Source organism: Rhinopithecus bieti, unplaced genomic scaffold (genome assembly GCF_001698545.2).
Source record: "Rhinopithecus bieti isolate Rb0 unplaced genomic scaffold, ASM169854v2 scaffold_13704, whole genome shotgun sequence".
NCBI classification, from domain to species: Eukaryota; Metazoa; Chordata; class Mammalia; order Primates; family Cercopithecidae; genus Rhinopithecus; species Rhinopithecus bieti.
In genome coordinates, this window is record NW_016808231.1 from 3,842,645 (window position 1) to 3,859,498 (window position 16,854).

The following is a 16,854-nucleotide window of genomic DNA, read 5'->3' on the forward strand; positions in this document are numbered from 1 at the left end:
GGTAGAAAAAAAGAATCTCAAACTCTCCATTTGCAACCTCTGGGAAAAAACATTTTCTAATTGCCAAGGGAAATACCACTCAGAATACACTCCTTCAGATGAGTGGATTTGCACAGAAAACACAAGCAGATTCTTTCTTTTCTTTTCTTTTTTTTTTTTTTTTTTTTTTTTTTTGAGACAGGGTCTTGCTTTGTCACCCAGGATGGAGTACAGTGGTGGGATCATGGCTCACTCCAGCCTTGACCTCCAAGCAATCCTCCTGCCTCAGCCTCCTAAGCAGCTGAGACTATAGGTGCGCACCACCACACCTGGCTCATTTTTTTAATTTTTTGTAGAGACAGGGTCTCACTAGGTTGCCCAGGCTGGTCTTGAACTGCACTCAAGCGATCTGCCGGCCTCCGCCTCCCAAAGTGCTGGGATTATAGACATGAGCCACCGCGCCCGGCCCACACAAGCGGTTTCTAAAAGAGAGAGACTGCACACCCAACTCAGAGGGCAATAGTTCTTGACATCTACTTTTCTCTGGGTGCAATCATGAAAAACAGTGATAGGGAACCTCAGGAAGAAAATTGGAGTCTTTGGACGAGAAGCATGAAGTAATCAGAATGACCACTGACATTAATGGAGCACTTTCTGTGTTCTGGCAGCTGTGCTAAAAGCTTTACAGCTACTCCTTCATTTCTTCCCACTAGAACCTATTGAGGTAGGCACTGCTATCCTCACTTTACAGATGAGGAAACTGAGGCACAGAGAGGTTAAGTCACCTGGTCAAGGTTACACAGCTAGTGAAAGGAAGGCTAGGGTTTGAGTCCTGGCCTAAGTTCAAGACTCAGGTGCCCAAACACCAACAGTCATGCTGTCTGTGGGTTGCTTCTGTCCTGGTCACAATGGATTAATAAACTAATGATGTAAGAAGCCCAAGCCAAGGCACTTCCAGCCTTTAGCTCAGGGCAAATTCAAAAGCCAAAAGCTTGGCAATCCCTTCCTTGGATTATGTTTAATTCCAGGCCTCCCAAAGGCAAGAAGAATGACCTTGATGATGCTTGAAGGTGGGTCCCCAAGACCTCCACGTGGGAGGAGCGCCGGCCGTAGCAGATGCCTCCATAGATACCTGCTGGCTCTGTAGTCCAGCTTCTCTTGTCCATTGGGGGACTGGCCCTCCGCAATCCTGCTGCTGCTTCTGGAGGGAATGTCAATCACAGGACCCTAGTTCCTCGCCAGTGTGGCCCATGGGAATGAGCATGTGACTCAAGCTGGGCCCATCAGAGCCTTCCATGAGATTTGAGACGGAAAAGCGTCCCTTAGAGAGTGTGAATCCTGAAGTTATAGGCTCAGGACTGCTGGCAGCCATCTTTCCCACCAGGTGGAAGAAAGAATGAGGTCAGCATGCAAAGAGATGCAGAGTCAAGAGGCCTGGGTGCAGCTGAGAGGCCTGAGAACATTAAGCTCCTGGATCCAGCCATACCTGAAGCAGCAGCCACCTTCAGCCATCCCCAATACAGGACCCAGGGAATTTGCTTTGTTGTTTAAGCCAGTTTGGGCTGGTTTTTCCCTAGGGAGAGAGCACTCTCAAGGCTGAACTGAAAGGGCCTGAGGTTCCTCACCCCCACTGTTAAGGGTGGACAGCTGGTGGCAGACACCCCCTGCCTCTGGAACAGGCAGCTCCAGCTTCCTCCAGTAAAAGTCTTCTGCGTCCTTCTCTGGGGCTATACAATAAATGTATGAAGACTGCCAGGGCAGCTTATCCCAGCATACTTGTAGGATAACACCTAGTTTTTAAGAGAAAAGCTGGAAAATGCACTTAAAGACAGTTGAAAATATTGCAAGTTGCTCTCAGCAATAAATGCCCAGTGACATGGGAGCAATTAGTTTTGAGAACGTCTCCTTCCAATCAGTCGGTCTCTTATGCACACATGTGCACACACACCTTGACGCAGGGTGCAAAGCAATCTATTTTGTTCAGATACCTGAGAAGCAGACAGAGAGCCAAAAGGAAGGTGGGCAAGGCTCTCTCCCAGCAGGAAGAAGGATGTGTCTGAAAAGATGACCCTTTCTCTCTGCCCTGGGTTTGGGGTTGAGGCTGGCATGGATATAAGTCTCCTGGCCCTGCATGCTGAGCCTCCATAAAGATGATTCTTGTGGCCACAAAACCACCCCTTGGCTCAGTTACTCCGTCAGAGATGAGTGCCAACTCTAAGCAAGGCCAGGACACAAGGGTACCAGCCACTGCTGACAGAGCCATGTCAGTGAGGCTCCTGTCACACAGGTCATGAGGATGTGTAATGTGGGCTGGGTGCAAGTTGATGGGGTAGGGACTAGAGTGGCCCGATCCAGGGGCGCAGAGGTGTTGCCTTCATCCAACAATAGTGACCCTATTCTGCCGGTGCTCCCAAATGCCTAAGGGAAGCCAGAAATCCTGATTTTGATGTGAAATGCCCCAATTTTTAAACCATTCTAAAGGCAAAAAAGCAACACTAAAAGCAGGCCAGATCAGGCTTCAAGTTGGTGACCCCTGACTGGCTGCCTTTTGGGGAGCCCAGGAAAGGAAAGGAGAAATGTCCTCAGGCCCCAAGGAGACCCAAGACGCTCCTGTGTAGTAAAACTAGGGAAAGTCATGTCAATATTGAACCTAGTTCCAGAGTCATATCTGCCCCAGAGCAGACGCAACAGCCTCCACTCCCAGGGAGAGTCGGGACCCTTTGTTGAGACCCTGGATCTAGCCTTACCTGAAGCAAGCCCTCCTAGACTGGCCAGTTCTATGCACCCATGAATGGTCACCCTTTTGTGTTTAAGCACCTGGGCACGGGTCTCTGTGGCTTACAACCAAAAACAGTCATAATTAACAGTTCCCTAGGAGCGAAAGGCATCTCAGTGGGGTATACAGACAGCCTCAGTCACCCCATCGCTGTCTGGAACTTAGCAGAAACCCAGGGTTCTCCCACCCTCTCCAATCAGGGATGGTCAGGGTTAGGCCATGCTGGCCACGTGCAGGGGACATGCATTTTCGGTTCGGGATGTGCTGTTCCCCGCAAAGAGCAGTGCCTGTAACTCACTGAACTGCTCACCAAGCACATCTTGATACTGCATAACAGAACGTTATGCAACCAGATACCAAGGTGAACACCCTACATTTCTGCCTCCCCAGCATCCTTCCCCCTTCTTCTTAGGGGGAACCCCAATACTCCTTGAGACACCCATTAGCCCTTTTCAGAGCAAGAGGTTGGTTCCAGAGATGTGCATGTGATCCAGGCTGGCCAATCACTGCACCTCACTGCAACCCTGGATCACAGTGATTGGTCCAGATTGGGCATGACCCTGCTGGCCAATCAGCATTCTCCAGTGTCCCTGACAACTGTGATTGGTTCAGGAAGTGATCTGGGAACCGCCCCCCCTTCCAGGCTAAGACTTAACTCTGGGAAGTGGGTTGGAGCCTTTGGTAGGAAGAGGATCCCTTATGCAGGCGAGCTGCGGGGAGGAGAAGGGCACCTAATAGTGATGGTCCCCTGCATGGCAAAAGCAGAGTAAGAGGTGGACAGAGGGGAGATGGGCCTGGCTGACATTGCTAAGCCTGGATGTCCCAGAGGTGTGGTATGGTAGACATAGACACCCTGGCGTTGGCTTGGTCTTCCTTCCACGAAGCCAGAAGGAGATGGTTCTGTCCTTGCAACTTCAAGAGCCCTGACACCACACACGGGCCAGGCCTGGATCCTTGCCATCCGCTCCAGACACCCCAATTTGGGCAGCATCTAGGCCTGGGGCTCCAGCCCACATGGTTCCAGGCCCTGCAGTTAGCTGGCTTCTCATTCTGGACACTGGAGGTGAGTGGGCGGCCCTGAAACACTGGGCCTGGCTATCTGGAGACCAGGGAGCTGCTATGAGACTGGCCTGAGGAGGAGGACGAGGTGGTTGCGCTGAGCTGGGAGAAGCCGCTGGTGCAGGATTCCAGGCTGGACATGGAGCCTCTAGGGAGGAAGGACGTGGCACAAGTTACCCTCTTGCATTAACAAGGCCCTTGGGCTGACATACAGCAGTGGAAAAGCTGTTGATCCTACAAATCAGGCACCAGGGCCCCAGGTCAATGCAGAAGGAAAAGCAAGTGACACCATGAAGAGAAAAGCGCTACCCAATTCCCCACACCCCCATCTCCCCAGACGGAGCCCAGCCTGCCACAGACCCATCACGGGCTCCCCTGACCTGAGGCCCTTGCATGGCCCTAAGGCTGCCACAGCCTGGGGAGTCCCTGGCCCTGTCTCCCGTCTCACTCCTTCCTTGCTCTTTGCACTCAAACTCCGTAGTCCTCCTCCTAGCTCTTACAGTGGCCTTCGTGTGCACCGAGCCTGAGGCAGAAGCCCCTTCTCTCCTCCCCAAGCTGTCTGGTTAACTCCAAACCTCAGGGCAGTGCCATCCTTGAGAACTTTCTTTTCTTGTATAGAGTCGGGGCTGTCACTATGCTGCCCAGCCTGGTCTCGAACTCCTGGGCCAAGCGATCCTCGGGCCTCGGCCTCCCAAAGCACTTGGATTACAGGCGTGAAGCACCATGCCCAGCCTCCAAGAACTTTCTGCAATGAATGTGCTCTACGTCTGCACAGTCCAACACACCGACCACTGGCCACATGCGCTGCTGGTCACCGGAAATGTGGCCCATGCGACTGAGGCGCTAAATTGTTCCTTTTATTTCATTCTGCTTGCTAAGTTAAGTTGTTGCAGGTGGCTAGCAGCGACCAGATGGGACAGTGCAGCTTTAGGGCCTTGCTTCTCAAAGCATGGTCTGGGAACTGGCAGCACCAGCAGTGCCCGGTGCTTGTTAGAGATGCAGAACCTTGCCAGGTGCCATGGCTCATGCCTGTCATCCCAGCACTTTGAGAGGCTGAGGTCGGGGGATTGCTTGAGGCCAGGAGTTTGAGACCAGCCTGGGCAACATAGTGAGACCCCATCTCTACAAAAAATTTAAAGATCGACCAGGTGCGGTGACTCATGCCTGTAATCCTAACACTTTAGGAGGCCGAAGCAGGCAATTTGCTTGAGGCCAGGAGTTCGAGACCAGCCTGGCTAACATGGTGAAACTGGTCTCCACTAAAAATATACACATTAGCTGGGCGTAGTGGTACGCACCTGTAATCCCAGCTACTCAGGAGGCTGAGGCATGAGAATTGCTTGAACCTAGGAGGTAGAGGCTGCAGTGAGTAGAGATTGTACCACTGCACTCCAGCCTGGGTGACAGAGTGAAACTGTCTCAAACAAAAAAAAAAATAGCCAGGCATGGTAGCACACGCCTATAGTCCCAGCTACTTGGGAAGCTGAGGTTGGAGGATTGCTTGAGCTCAGGAGTTCAAGGCTACAGTAAGCTAGGATTGCACCCCTGCACTCCAGCCTGGGTAACAGAGTGAGACTGTTTCTAAAAATAAATAAATAAAAAGACCCCCTGGTGACTTGTGTGACCACCACACCACTTAGATCTCACTCCAGTGTCATGTTCCATATTTCTTCCCCCACTCCCTCTCCCAACCCTAGGCCAGGCCCCTGTCCTGTGCTAAGGCTCTAGGTTATGTCCCTGAGCACCTCCTGGCTGGGCGGCTGATGCGGTTTGGCTCTACGGCCCACCCAAATCTCATCTCAAATTGTAATCCCCACATGTTGAGGGAGGGACCTGGTGGGAGGTGATTGCCTGGTGGGAGGAAACTGCATGCCACAGCAGAAATGAAGGAGGAGGTCTGGAGGAGGAGCAGGCAATTTCTTCAAGGTTTTGCATCTTTTTTTTTTTTTTTTTTTTTGAGACGGAGTCTCACTCTGTCCCCCAGGCTGGAGTGCAGTGGCCGGATCTCAGCTCACTGCAAGCTCCGCCTCCCAGGTTTACACCGTTCTCCTGCCTCAGCCTCCGGGTAGCGGGGACTACAGGCGCCCACCACCGCGCCCGGCTAGTTTAAGGTTTTGCATCTTATAAAAGCGCATATGATTTTGCACGGGGGGGAAACAGCAGTTTCCCCCATGCTGTTCTGGCGATAGTGAATGAGTTCTCATGAGGTCTGATGGTGTAAAAGTGTGTGGCTTCCTTTGCACCTTTCTCTCCTGCCTCTTTGCCTTCCGCCATGATTGTAAGTTTCCTGAGGCCTCCCCAGTCATAGGGAACTGTGAGTCAATTAAACCTCCTTTCTTTATAAATTACCCAGTCTTAGTAGTTCTTTTTTTTTCTCTCTCTCTCTCTTTTTCTTTTCGAGACAGGGTCTCGCTCTGTCGCCAAGGCTGGAGTGCAGTGGCGCGATCTCAGCTCACTGCAATCTCCACCTCCCAGGTTCAAGGCATTCTCCTGCCTCAGCCTCCTGAGTAGCTGGGATTACAGGTATGCGCCACCACACCCGGCTAATTTTTGTATTTTTAGTAGAGATGGGATTTCACCATGTTGGCCAGGCTAGTCTCTAACTCCTGACTTCAGATGATCTGCCCGCCTCGGCCTCCCAAAGTGCTAGGATTACAGGCATGAGCCAGCGCACCCAGCCTCAGGTAGTTCTTTATAGCAGTGTGGAAACGGACTAATACAGTGACCTTGGCCTGTAGGTCATCTACATCTTGGATGTAGGTCATCCATCGCTAACCATAGTTATACTTGGGTGTGAGCATTTGGTCTCTGCTTCATGATGGCAGACCCTATCTGTCTGGTCTCCCCACGATCCAAGCCACCACCTGCCCCCTGAGGGTGACCAGGAAACGGCCTTTGAACTGATTTTCTCATGAGGCTACAGGAGGACAGGGCAGTAAGGTCCTCTCATGGTGATCACCCTAGACAGTTTGGTGTGCAGCGTCTGGTCCAGTCCACCCCTCTGGCCTCCACATGCCCAGCTTCAGAATCAGCCCTCCCAGAGACAGACCTCCAATGCCCGTGTCTATTCTACTGTGTCCCCCCGGGCCTCAGCCTCTCACCTCACACTGAGGACCGATGGCTGAAACATGCAGCTTCACAAAGAGTGAATCGCCAGCCCCCCGACAAGCTATGGGATCCCTCCTTGGATAAAGACTCTGGCCCAGTGTTCCTCACTCTGGGCTGCCCATGCCCCTGGGATCCTTGGAGCTCCACCTGGAATTTGGGGCTAGACTCAGCACCCTCCTGGAGCCTCAATTTTACCCCTACAGTAAAGAATTTAAAGCATTATTCTTGGATGAAAACTAATGCAGATCCATCAAGAAGCAGGGTGCAAAATCATACGTGCTTTTATAAAATGCAAAACCTTGAAGAAACTGCCTGCTCCGCCTCCAGACCTTTTTCTTCATTTCTGCTGTGGCGTGCATACCGAATGCCCAGGTGACAGGCAGCTTCCCCCAGCCATCTCATTCTCATGATAAACCCACAAGACTGGGGCTCAAGTGGTTCCCATTTAAGGGATGAAGCACCTGAGGCTCAGAGACGTAAAGTGATTTGCCCGAGGTCACACAGCAACCAGGAAGTACTGGAGGTCTTAACCATTACACTTCCCTGTCTCTCTGAAAGCAACAACTTGGGGAGGGTTGTCTAAAGGCACCCTTTTAGAATATTCTAAAATATTCCCATGGAATTCTAGGAGTGGGGGGAGGCCCACATCAGACGGTTTAAGACTCCCCTTCTCCTCCCCTCCAGGTGCTCCAAAAAGTTGAGCTTCTGTCCAGGGTTTCATTGGAAGGAAAAGCCCTGCTTCAGAAGTGGAGTTAGAGACGCAGAGCTGGGCACTCCTCATACCCTAGTGAGGGAACTCCAACCATGCCCATGCTGGGGCCCCACCCCCGGAGAAGCTGACCCAGCTGAGAGACAAGAGCCCAGGCATCTGCATTGTTAATCAGTCCCAGGGCCCTTCCTGCCCAGGCCCCGCCCCCCCCGCCTCGCTCCCGAGCCCTCCTACCTGAAGTCCTCAGAGGCGAGCACCTCATAGTAGTAAAGAAGTTTGCACTTGGGGCCAGGGCTGTGCAGAGCTGTCAGGACATCGTCCACTCCCGGGAGGCTGCAGGCCACACCGCCAGGGGGGCTGTGCATTTGCCACTGGAGCAGGTAGACGCCGGGCCACCGGGTCACATGAGAGCCCTGAAACACAGCAGCCCAGCCCTGAGGCCCTGGGTCCTTCTGAGGACAGGTCGAGGGGGCTGAGCCTTCGTGGGCTTCTCATCACCAGGCTTGGAAATTGGGGCTCTTCTCGCTCTGTCCCTTTCTCCCGTCCACCAGCAAATCCTCCTGTCAGGGCCTCTGGAAGCCATCCTTGCTATTACCCCCGTATCCCTGGGACCAGAGCCTCCCCCTTAATCTGGGAAGGAGCTGACGCCTGGCGGGGGTGCAACTTCAGGACAACAGAGGTGCTTAAACACCTGGATTTTGTGGGGTTTTTGCTCTGCTGAGTGGGATTTGCAAACCAAGGGGATTAGGAGAGGGATTTGGGCCAGGAGCTCACAGGCGCTTAGAGAGAATTTGTGGAGGGGTCAGGGAGAGTGAGAAAGGGAAGTGTTTGTTTTTACAAGAAGAGCCATTTTGGGTTGCTCTGGGTTGAGAAGTTCAGTGGGACCCAGGGGTGGCCGTGAATGACATGCAGGACGGCCCTCCACCCTCTCCCCATCGGGAACTTCGGTGACATCAGCAGCGTCTGCCAGTGCTCATGGAGCTGGTGCTGCATGTGCATGTGTCATTTGGGGAGTCAGAGTGATGTTCCACCTGCAATGCTGGCCTCCTGGAGAATGTGGGGGTCAACAAGGGCAGCTCATATTCCGGTTACACATCCAAGTTCTGTTCCAAGACTATAGTTTCTTTTTTTTTTTTTTTTCCTGAGACAGAGTTTCACTCTGTCACCCAGGCTAGAGTGTGATGGCACAATCTCAGCTCACTGCAACGTCCACCTCCCAGGTTCAAGCGATTCTCCTGCCTTAGCCTCCCAAGTAACTGGGATTACAGGCACATGCCACCATGCCTGGCTATTTTATTTTATTTTATTTTAGTATTTTTAGTAGAGACAGGGTTTCACCATGATGGCCAGGCTGGTCTCGAACTCCTTACTTCAGTTGATCCACCTGCCTCGGCCGCCCAGAGTGCAGGGATTACAGGCGTGAGCCACCGTGCCCTGCCCAAGACCTACAGTTTATTTTGTATCAGTTCTGAAACCACAGTGTGCATCAAAAATCTTGACGACTGACCTCAGAACCTTAGCACCTCCCCTTCCATCCAAACTAACTTCTAGCCCCTCCCCAGCACTCATGCTGCCCTCGTGTCCACCTGCCTTCTCCCTGCGGCTTCAATTTTGTTCTTTCTATTCCTTCCACCTGGAACATCATCCCCTCTCAACCCCACCCAGATCCAGCCATAACTCAAGGTCTTCATGCATACTGAAGCCATGTGAATGCGTGCAGGCACCCTAGACTTCAAATTTCAACATGCTCATCCTTCCCCCTGCACGAGTTAATGCAGTGGGTTGAACAGTGTACCCCCAAAATTCATGTCCAACCAGAATCTCAGACCATGATCTTATTTGGAAATAGGGTCTTTGTGGTTAAGGATTTAGGGTGAGGCTAGCCATGGTGGCTCACACCTCTAATCCCAGCACTTTGGGAGGCTGCTTGAGCTCAGGCGTTCAAGACCAGCCTGGGCAACATAGCAAGACCCCGTCTCTACTAAAAATACAAAACTTAGCTGGGCATGGTGGCGGGCACCTATAGTTCCAGCAACTCAGGAGGCTGAGATGGGAGGATCGCTTGAGTCCAGGAGGTGGAGGCTGTGGTGAGTTGTGATCACACCACTGCACTCCCAGACCCACAACAGTGTCCTAATCATGGATAGAGTGAGACCCTGTCTCAAAAAAAAAAAACACCTGATTTAGAGTGGGGCCTAAACGCGATGGCTAGTGCCCTTGCAGGAGAGGAGAGATTTGAGACTCAGAAGAGAGACAGAGAGAGAAGAAACCCCTTTAAGGACAGAGGCAGAGACTGGGGTGATGCATCTACCCGCCAATGACACCCAGGATTGCCAGGGGCCACCTAAGGCTAGGACAGAGGCGTAGAATGAACCCCTCCCTAGAGCCTTCAGAGGGAGCGGGGCCCTGCCAACACCTCCCGAGTGGTTTTGGACTTGTGACCTCCCGAACTGTGAGACAATAAATTGTTGTTTTCGGCCATGTAGTTTGTGCTAACTCATTACTGCAGCCCCAAGGAACAAATACAGTTAGATCCTGTTAGGAGTCCCATTTCTCAGATGGGGAAACTGAGGTTCCAGACCCTGTGCTCCTCCCCAAGACACCAGCCGCCTCTCAGCAGAGCACCCCGTTCTTTCTTGATTTTGCACGGGCTGCCGTTGGACAGGTGAGCACTTCATTTCGTGAGACCCTGTGTATCTTTCCTCTGCCCTGTCCTGCAGGGTTCCTGAGGCTGGGGACCAACAGCCCAGTTTGTCCTCCGCTGTATTCCCAGAAGCCTGGCACGCGGTGGACGCTCAGTGCTGCTTGGTGAGCGAATGAGTGGTCCAGAGAATGCAAACCTGGATGCTCTCCCCTTCCCGGCAGACGAGGGGAGCCTCCACACGACTGTAATCCCTGCCCAGGACCCAGCCTTTGTCGATCAGCTGCCCGCTGGCCCTGGTCCCTGGCTCCCGGGCGCCCGGCCTGGGCACCTTCTTCGCGTGGTACAGGCTGAACACCACATCCCCTCGCAGGATGTCAAAGTCCCAGGTGATGACCGACTCCCCTTCCAGAATCTCCACAGCCACCTGCGTGGAGACAGGTGAGTTCTGAGAGTCACAGCCGAGACGGGAGAGCTGGGGTTGAGAAGACGGTAGCAGGAGGGACTGGGGGTGCCCCTGGGGTCTCCTTTCCCAGGCCACACGCTCGTCCCTTACAGGAATGCCCCTCGTCGCCTTCGTTTTCTCCTGAGACCTCACCCGCAACAGATCACTGGCATAAGAATCCTCATCTCGGCCAGGCTTGGTGGCTCACACCTGTAATCCCAACACTTTGGGAGGCCAAGGCAGGTGGATCACTTGAAGTCAGGGGTTCGAGACCAGCCTGGCCAACATGGTGAAACCCCATCTCTACTAAAAATACAAAAAAAAAAACACACAAAAAAACAAAAAACAGCCAGGCGTGCTGGCTGGCTCCTGTAATCCCAGCTACTCGGGAGACTGAGGCAGGAGAATCACGTGAACCTGGGAGGAGAGAAAGAGAGAGAGGCCAGGTGCCGTGGCTCTCACCTATAATCCCAGCACTTTGGGAAGCCAAGGCAGGTGGATCACCTGAGGTCAGGAGTTCAAGACCAGCCTGAACATGGTGAAACCCCATCTCTACTAAAATACAAAATTAGCTGGACACAGTGGCATGTGCCTGTAATTCCAGCTACTTGGGAGGCTGAGGCAGGAGAATCGCTTGAACCCGGGAGGTGGAGGTTGCAGTGAGCTGAGATCGTGCCATTGCACTCCAGCCTGGACAACAGGGCAAGAGTCCATCTCAAAAAAAAAAAAAGAATCCTCATCTCAAGCTGTGTTTTGGGGTCACCTGACCTAAGATGACAGACACCCAGCCCAGCGGGCCCTCCCCGGCCAGGCCCAGGCACCTCATGGGGGGCTCCGCGGAGCACACTGGCTGAATGGTAGGTCTCGCTCCACTGCCACAGCTGGTCTGCGTGCTCCTGCTCCTCTTCCATCATATAGAGGGACTTGGGGACCAGCCCTCCCTCGGGGACATTACACTGCAGGTCAGAGATAAAGGGCAGTGGATCAAGGCCAGACGAGGTCTGGCTGGCCTGACCCACGGGAGGGTGCTGCGTGACCCCCAAAGCCAACCATAACAGCCACCTCTTACTGAGTGGGCTGTAGGCTTCCATGACCCCATTTAATCCCCAGGTCCACCCGTGCAGTGGAGACTATTATTCTTCCCGTTTCACAGAGGAAGGAATGGAGGCGTGGGCAAGTCACGCCACAGTGAGTGCGCCAGGGCACAAACCCACATTCGTCACAGCCCCATGCTCATGTCCCTTTACCCTGTGCTGGACTGAAAGCCAGGCTGGGGGCCTCTGCACACCGCAGCCCATAGCAGCTGCCTCTCCCCTCAGAAGCGGGGTGGAGCAGTCACTGCACTGAAATCGACAGATTTCCCCAAACCAAAGGCCCCCTGGATGGGCAGGCCTTGGCAGACCCACCTGCCACCACCAAACAATGATTCCCTCCACCCCGTTTCACTTGTAGAAACACTGGGATTAGCAAGCAAGGCCACTGTTCAGTGTCCTTCCGTAAGCCACTCTCAGATGTGCAGAACCGTTTGCTAAAAATAAGCCGTGTGTGCCACGTATCACAAATGGAGAGAACAGGCAAGCCTGGAAAAATTCCTAGGAAAATACTTTTTTAAAATCCAGCAATGATGCAAGTTCACTGTTTGGTATTTCTGTTAGAAACGAAGAAGGCCCGGGCCACTGGGAGCCATATGAGACGACGGGGTTGTGACCTAGGGTCACCCCAGCCTGTCATTTCATCTCCAGGGGAGGCAATAGAGGGGGCTTGGACACTGCCTCCCTTGAAGGGGGATCCTGATCGTCTCAGGCTGTGTGACTGTGGGTTGCAGACTAGTCCCAGCTCCAGGGTCCAGAGCTGCAGAGACCTTTGAGTCACCTCCCCTGCAGTGAGTGAGCAGGTAAACTTGTTGCTGCTTGGCAATGTCTTTGATGGGAATACAGAATGGATAAGCCTTTGACTGGCCTAGTCTTCAGGCTTCCAGAAACTTCTATCTCATTCACTATGTTTGGAGGACCCAAAGTAAGGCCCAACCTCAAAACAGCACCACCTCTCTTTGAAGCAGCTTCTAAAGCAAGCCCTGTGGCTGCTGAGAGCCAGCAAGACCCTCCCCAGGCAGAGCGCACATGCCTCACCCAGCCCCCTCCACCTCCCAGCCCCACTCCAGGAATCCCAGCCTCCCAGCCAGCCGTGCCACCTCCTCGAGCCCAGCTCTGGCTGCGGATATGGAAGCCTCACCACGCTCTCTCCCCCAAGGAAGTCAGGGATCACTTCTCTATCCAGATAGTCCACAAGGCCTCCGGGTCCCTGGTAGTTGCTGCCACTGTAGATGAGGAACTTCCGCCGGGTGTTCTCGTTGATGAAGGGGCTGATCTGAAACCAGGACATAAGGCAAGATGGATATTTTTTTATTGAGATATAATTCATACAACATAGAATTAATCATTGTAAAGCGCCCAGTTCAGTGGCTTTCAGTGCACTCACTACATTGTACAGCCAGCACCACTACCTAGACATGTTCATCACCCCAGAAGGAAACCCCATTCCCACCCCACAGTCACTTCCCATCTCCCCTCCCCCAGCCCGGGGCGACCACCCATCTACGCTCTGTTTCTGTGAATTTGCCTATTCTGCGCGTTTTTTGTTTTTGTTTTTGTTTTGGAGACAGAGTCTCGCTCTGTCGCCCAGGCTGGAGTACAATGGCGCGATCTTGGCTCACTGCAACCTCCGCCTCCCAGGTTCAAGCGATTCTCCTGCCTCAGCCTCCCGAGTAGCTGGGATTACAGGCGCCCACCACCACGCCTGGCTAATTTTTGTATTTTGATTTTGTACTTTTGTATTTTCACCATGTTGGCCAGGCTGGTCTCAAACTCCTGAACTCAGGTGATCCGCCCACCTCAGCCTCCCAAAGTACTAGGATTACAGGTGTGAGCCACTGCACCCGTGCCTATTCTGTACATTTCATATAAAGGAGATTACACAGTACCTGGACTTTCCTGTCTGGCCCCTTTCACTGAGCATCATGTTTTCAAGGTCCCTCTGTGCTGCAGCATGGATCACTGCTTCCTTCCTTTTTTTTTTGAGATGGAGTCTCGCTTTGTTGCCCAGGTTGGAGTGCAATGGCATGACCTCGGCTCACTGCAAGCTCCGCCTCCTGAGTTCATGCCATTCTCCTGCCTCAGGCTCCTGAGTAGCTGGGAGTACAGGCACCCGCCACCACGCCCGTTTTTTTTTTTTTTTTTTTTTGTATTTTTAGTAGAGACGGGATTTCACCATGTTAGTCAGGATGGTCTTGATCTCCTGACCTCGTGATCCACCCGCCTCGGCCTCCTAAAGTGCTGTGATTACAGGCATGAGCCACCACGCCTGGCCGCTTCCTTCTTATGGATGAATGCTATTCCATTACATGGATGGAACAGTATTCCACAGTTTGTTTATTCCAGCTGGAATCCATTTTAACACTGAGCTCTAAGCCACATGTTGATAAAGAAGGAAGGAAGTGGGAGAGAGAGAAGGAAGAAAGGAGCCCTTGGCATGGCAGGAAACAGGCCAGTTCTACAGGGAATGTCACAAGCAAGAGATGGATGAGGAACCTACAATCCTCCCGTGTGGGGTCCTCTCCTGTCCCCAGCCCCACTGCAGTCTGTGCTGGGCCCTCTACTGTCCCCAGCCCCACTGCCCCCTGTGCTGTGCTGGGCCCCAGGAGGCTGAGGCTGACCCCCCAGTAGCTCCCTGCCCCCACCCCCAGCCCAGCTTGCCCCAGGATTCTGCAAGGACATTTCCTCCTCTTGGGGGTGGCCAGGCTTACAGCAGTCACTGGTGCTTGGGGTCTTGCCTTCCCCTGCCCACACCTCTGCAAGGAACCCCTTCAGGACACCCCTCATTTGAACCATCTGGGTGAGGTCCACATCCAGCCAGGACCCCGGCTGATGCGCTCGCACTCCCAAAACCACCCCAAACAGCAGGTGAACTTAATTTTCCCGGAGATTAGGACAATTAGGGATAAAAAGCTTCAGAAGCAGCTCCTGCCTCCTAGCCTCACCTGAACAGAGCCTTGAAGCACCCACAAAAGCTAGACAACTTCCTGGCCTCCACCCTCCCCTGCTACTGAACGTTCCATGGGTCCGTACTGCCCCGGGACAAGGTCCCATCTTCACCACGGGCCCCTGTACATCTTCCAGCCTCCTCAGGTGCCATCATCCCTTTCACTCCTCTTTGCTCAGTCACCCTGGACTGTTTCTTCGATTCCTCCAAAACATTAAGCTGCATCCAGCCTCCAGGCCTTTGCCCACGCTGTGCAGCGGCCGGCTGCACCCTTCTCTTGTGTATGTGTACCCACCGGGTTACAATATAAAGTATATTTCAGGTCAGGCTTAGTGGCTCACACCTATAATACGAACACTTTGGGAAGCCAAGGCAAGTGGACTGCTTGAGTCCAGGAATTGGAGACCCACGCTAATGGGCATGGGGGTTCTTTCTGGGGCGACAGAAATGTTCTGGGATTGGCTAGTGGTGACGGTTGCTTAACTCAGTGAATACACTAAAAACCACTGGGGTCTATACTTTAAAAGTGTGAGCTTTGTGCTTTGTGAGTTTCATCTCCAAAAAGTTATTAAATGAAATGAAACAGGAAAAGAGCAGAGCCGCTTGCAGAGGGGCCCCTTCCCATCCCACCCACCCCTCCCCAGGGCAGGGCCTGGCCCAGGTTCCAGCTCTTACCAGCGTCCAGAGCACGGGGAAGACTCGGGGGGCTCGCACGATGAGCAGCCGACCCAGGGTCTCCGGGTAATTGTCCTCAACCACCTCAATCATCCGCAGCAGGGCCTTCACCCCCGGCCGCCACAGGTGCCGCATGTTGAGTCCCTCCAGGTCCAGCAGGCAGGTCCAGGAGCTGTGCAGAAACGGCCCCAGCTCCACTTGGCTCTGCTGCCTCCCAAGGCCACCAACACCCTCCCCATGGGGGATGAACAGGGAGGCTCTGAGAGTCAGGGCTGTGAGCAGAGGGGGGGCTTCTGCCCCAATAGGGAGCTCATGCGGTGAAGAGGGTCAGAGTGTGGACTTCAGGGCTGAGCGCCCAAATTCAAGTCTCACCTCCACCCCTGAGGGCTCTGGGTCAGGGCCACAGACCCACTTCCTCACAGGACAGTGGCAAAGGTAGTAACAGTCCCCATCTGAAACAACTGCTGTTAGGATCGAGTGAGATGGTATATACAAAGCTGTCTGCAAGGACGGGCACACCGCATTCCCTCAATTAAAACTGGTTATCACAGGTGGCCATTTAGGCCTAGCGTTCCACTATTGGAACGCTAAGCGTGTGGGAGTTATTTCTATCCTACTGTTCACCAAGGTCTGATGGCAAAAATTCAAAACATTGCAACCTCAGGCATAAATGAGTTAATTGTTGAAAAGATGCTAACTACTAAATAGAGCAGAGGTGCCGAGAACATGCACTCCACAGTCAGATGGCCAGGGTTCAAATCCCAGTTCTGCCACTTGCTGTGTGAGCTTGGTCAAGTCCTGAACCTCTCTGTGCCTCCGTTTCATTAGTACTCATTCATTAGGAAAATAACTGTTTGACTGCAGGGCCTAGTGCCTGGGAACCTTTCCCTCCCAGATTGTTTCCTTAAACCTGTACATACCTCTTCAAAGCATCCCTTCATGACACCCCCTCATTTGAGCCATCTGGGATGAATTATGCTTCCAGCCAGGACACTAATGGATTGATTCCCAGTCCCACCCCAACATATGTGTCCTTAGAAAATCTCGAGAGATAGGCCAGGTGCGGTGGCTCACACCTGTAATCCCAGCACTTTGGGAGGCTGAGGCGGGTGGATCACAAGGTCAGGAGATCAAGACCATCCTGGCTAACATGGTGAAACCCTGTCTCTACTAAAAATAGAAAAATTAGCCGGGCGTGGTGGCGTGTGCCTGTAGTCCCAGCTACTTGGGAGGCTGAGGCGGAGTTTACAGTGAGCCGAGATTGTGCGACTGCACTCCAGCCTGGATGACAGAGACTGCATCTCAAAAAAAAAGAAAAAAAGAAAAAATCTCTGGAGACCAGCCTGGCCAACGTGGTGAAACCCCATCTCTACTAAAAATACAAAAATCAGCCAGGCGTGGCAGCGGGCACCTATAATCCCAGC

General features: G+C 53.0%; 1 protein-coding gene across 1 annotated transcript in view; it reads right to left on the reverse strand.

The window, feature by feature from the left end:
* Window positions 1-491: 491 nt before the first annotated feature.
* The window catches only part of SEC14L5 (SEC14 like lipid binding 5), a 63,422-nt gene continuing 47,059 nt past the window's right edge, over window positions 492-16,854 (reverse strand). The window contains exons 11-16 of the mRNA XM_017886395.1: window positions 15,431-15,602; window positions 12,950-13,084; window positions 11,539-11,673; window positions 10,472-10,699; window positions 7,866-8,044; window positions 492-3,962 (exon numbers count right to left, since the gene is read on the reverse strand). Coding sequence (XP_017741884.1) covers window positions 3,851-3,962; window positions 7,866-8,044; window positions 10,472-10,699; window positions 11,539-11,673; window positions 12,950-13,084; window positions 15,431-15,602 — 961 coding nt within the window. The 3' untranslated portion in view covers window positions 492-3,850. The remainder of the gene's footprint in view (window positions 3,963-7,865; window positions 8,045-10,471; window positions 10,700-11,538; window positions 11,674-12,949; window positions 13,085-15,430; window positions 15,603-16,854) is intronic.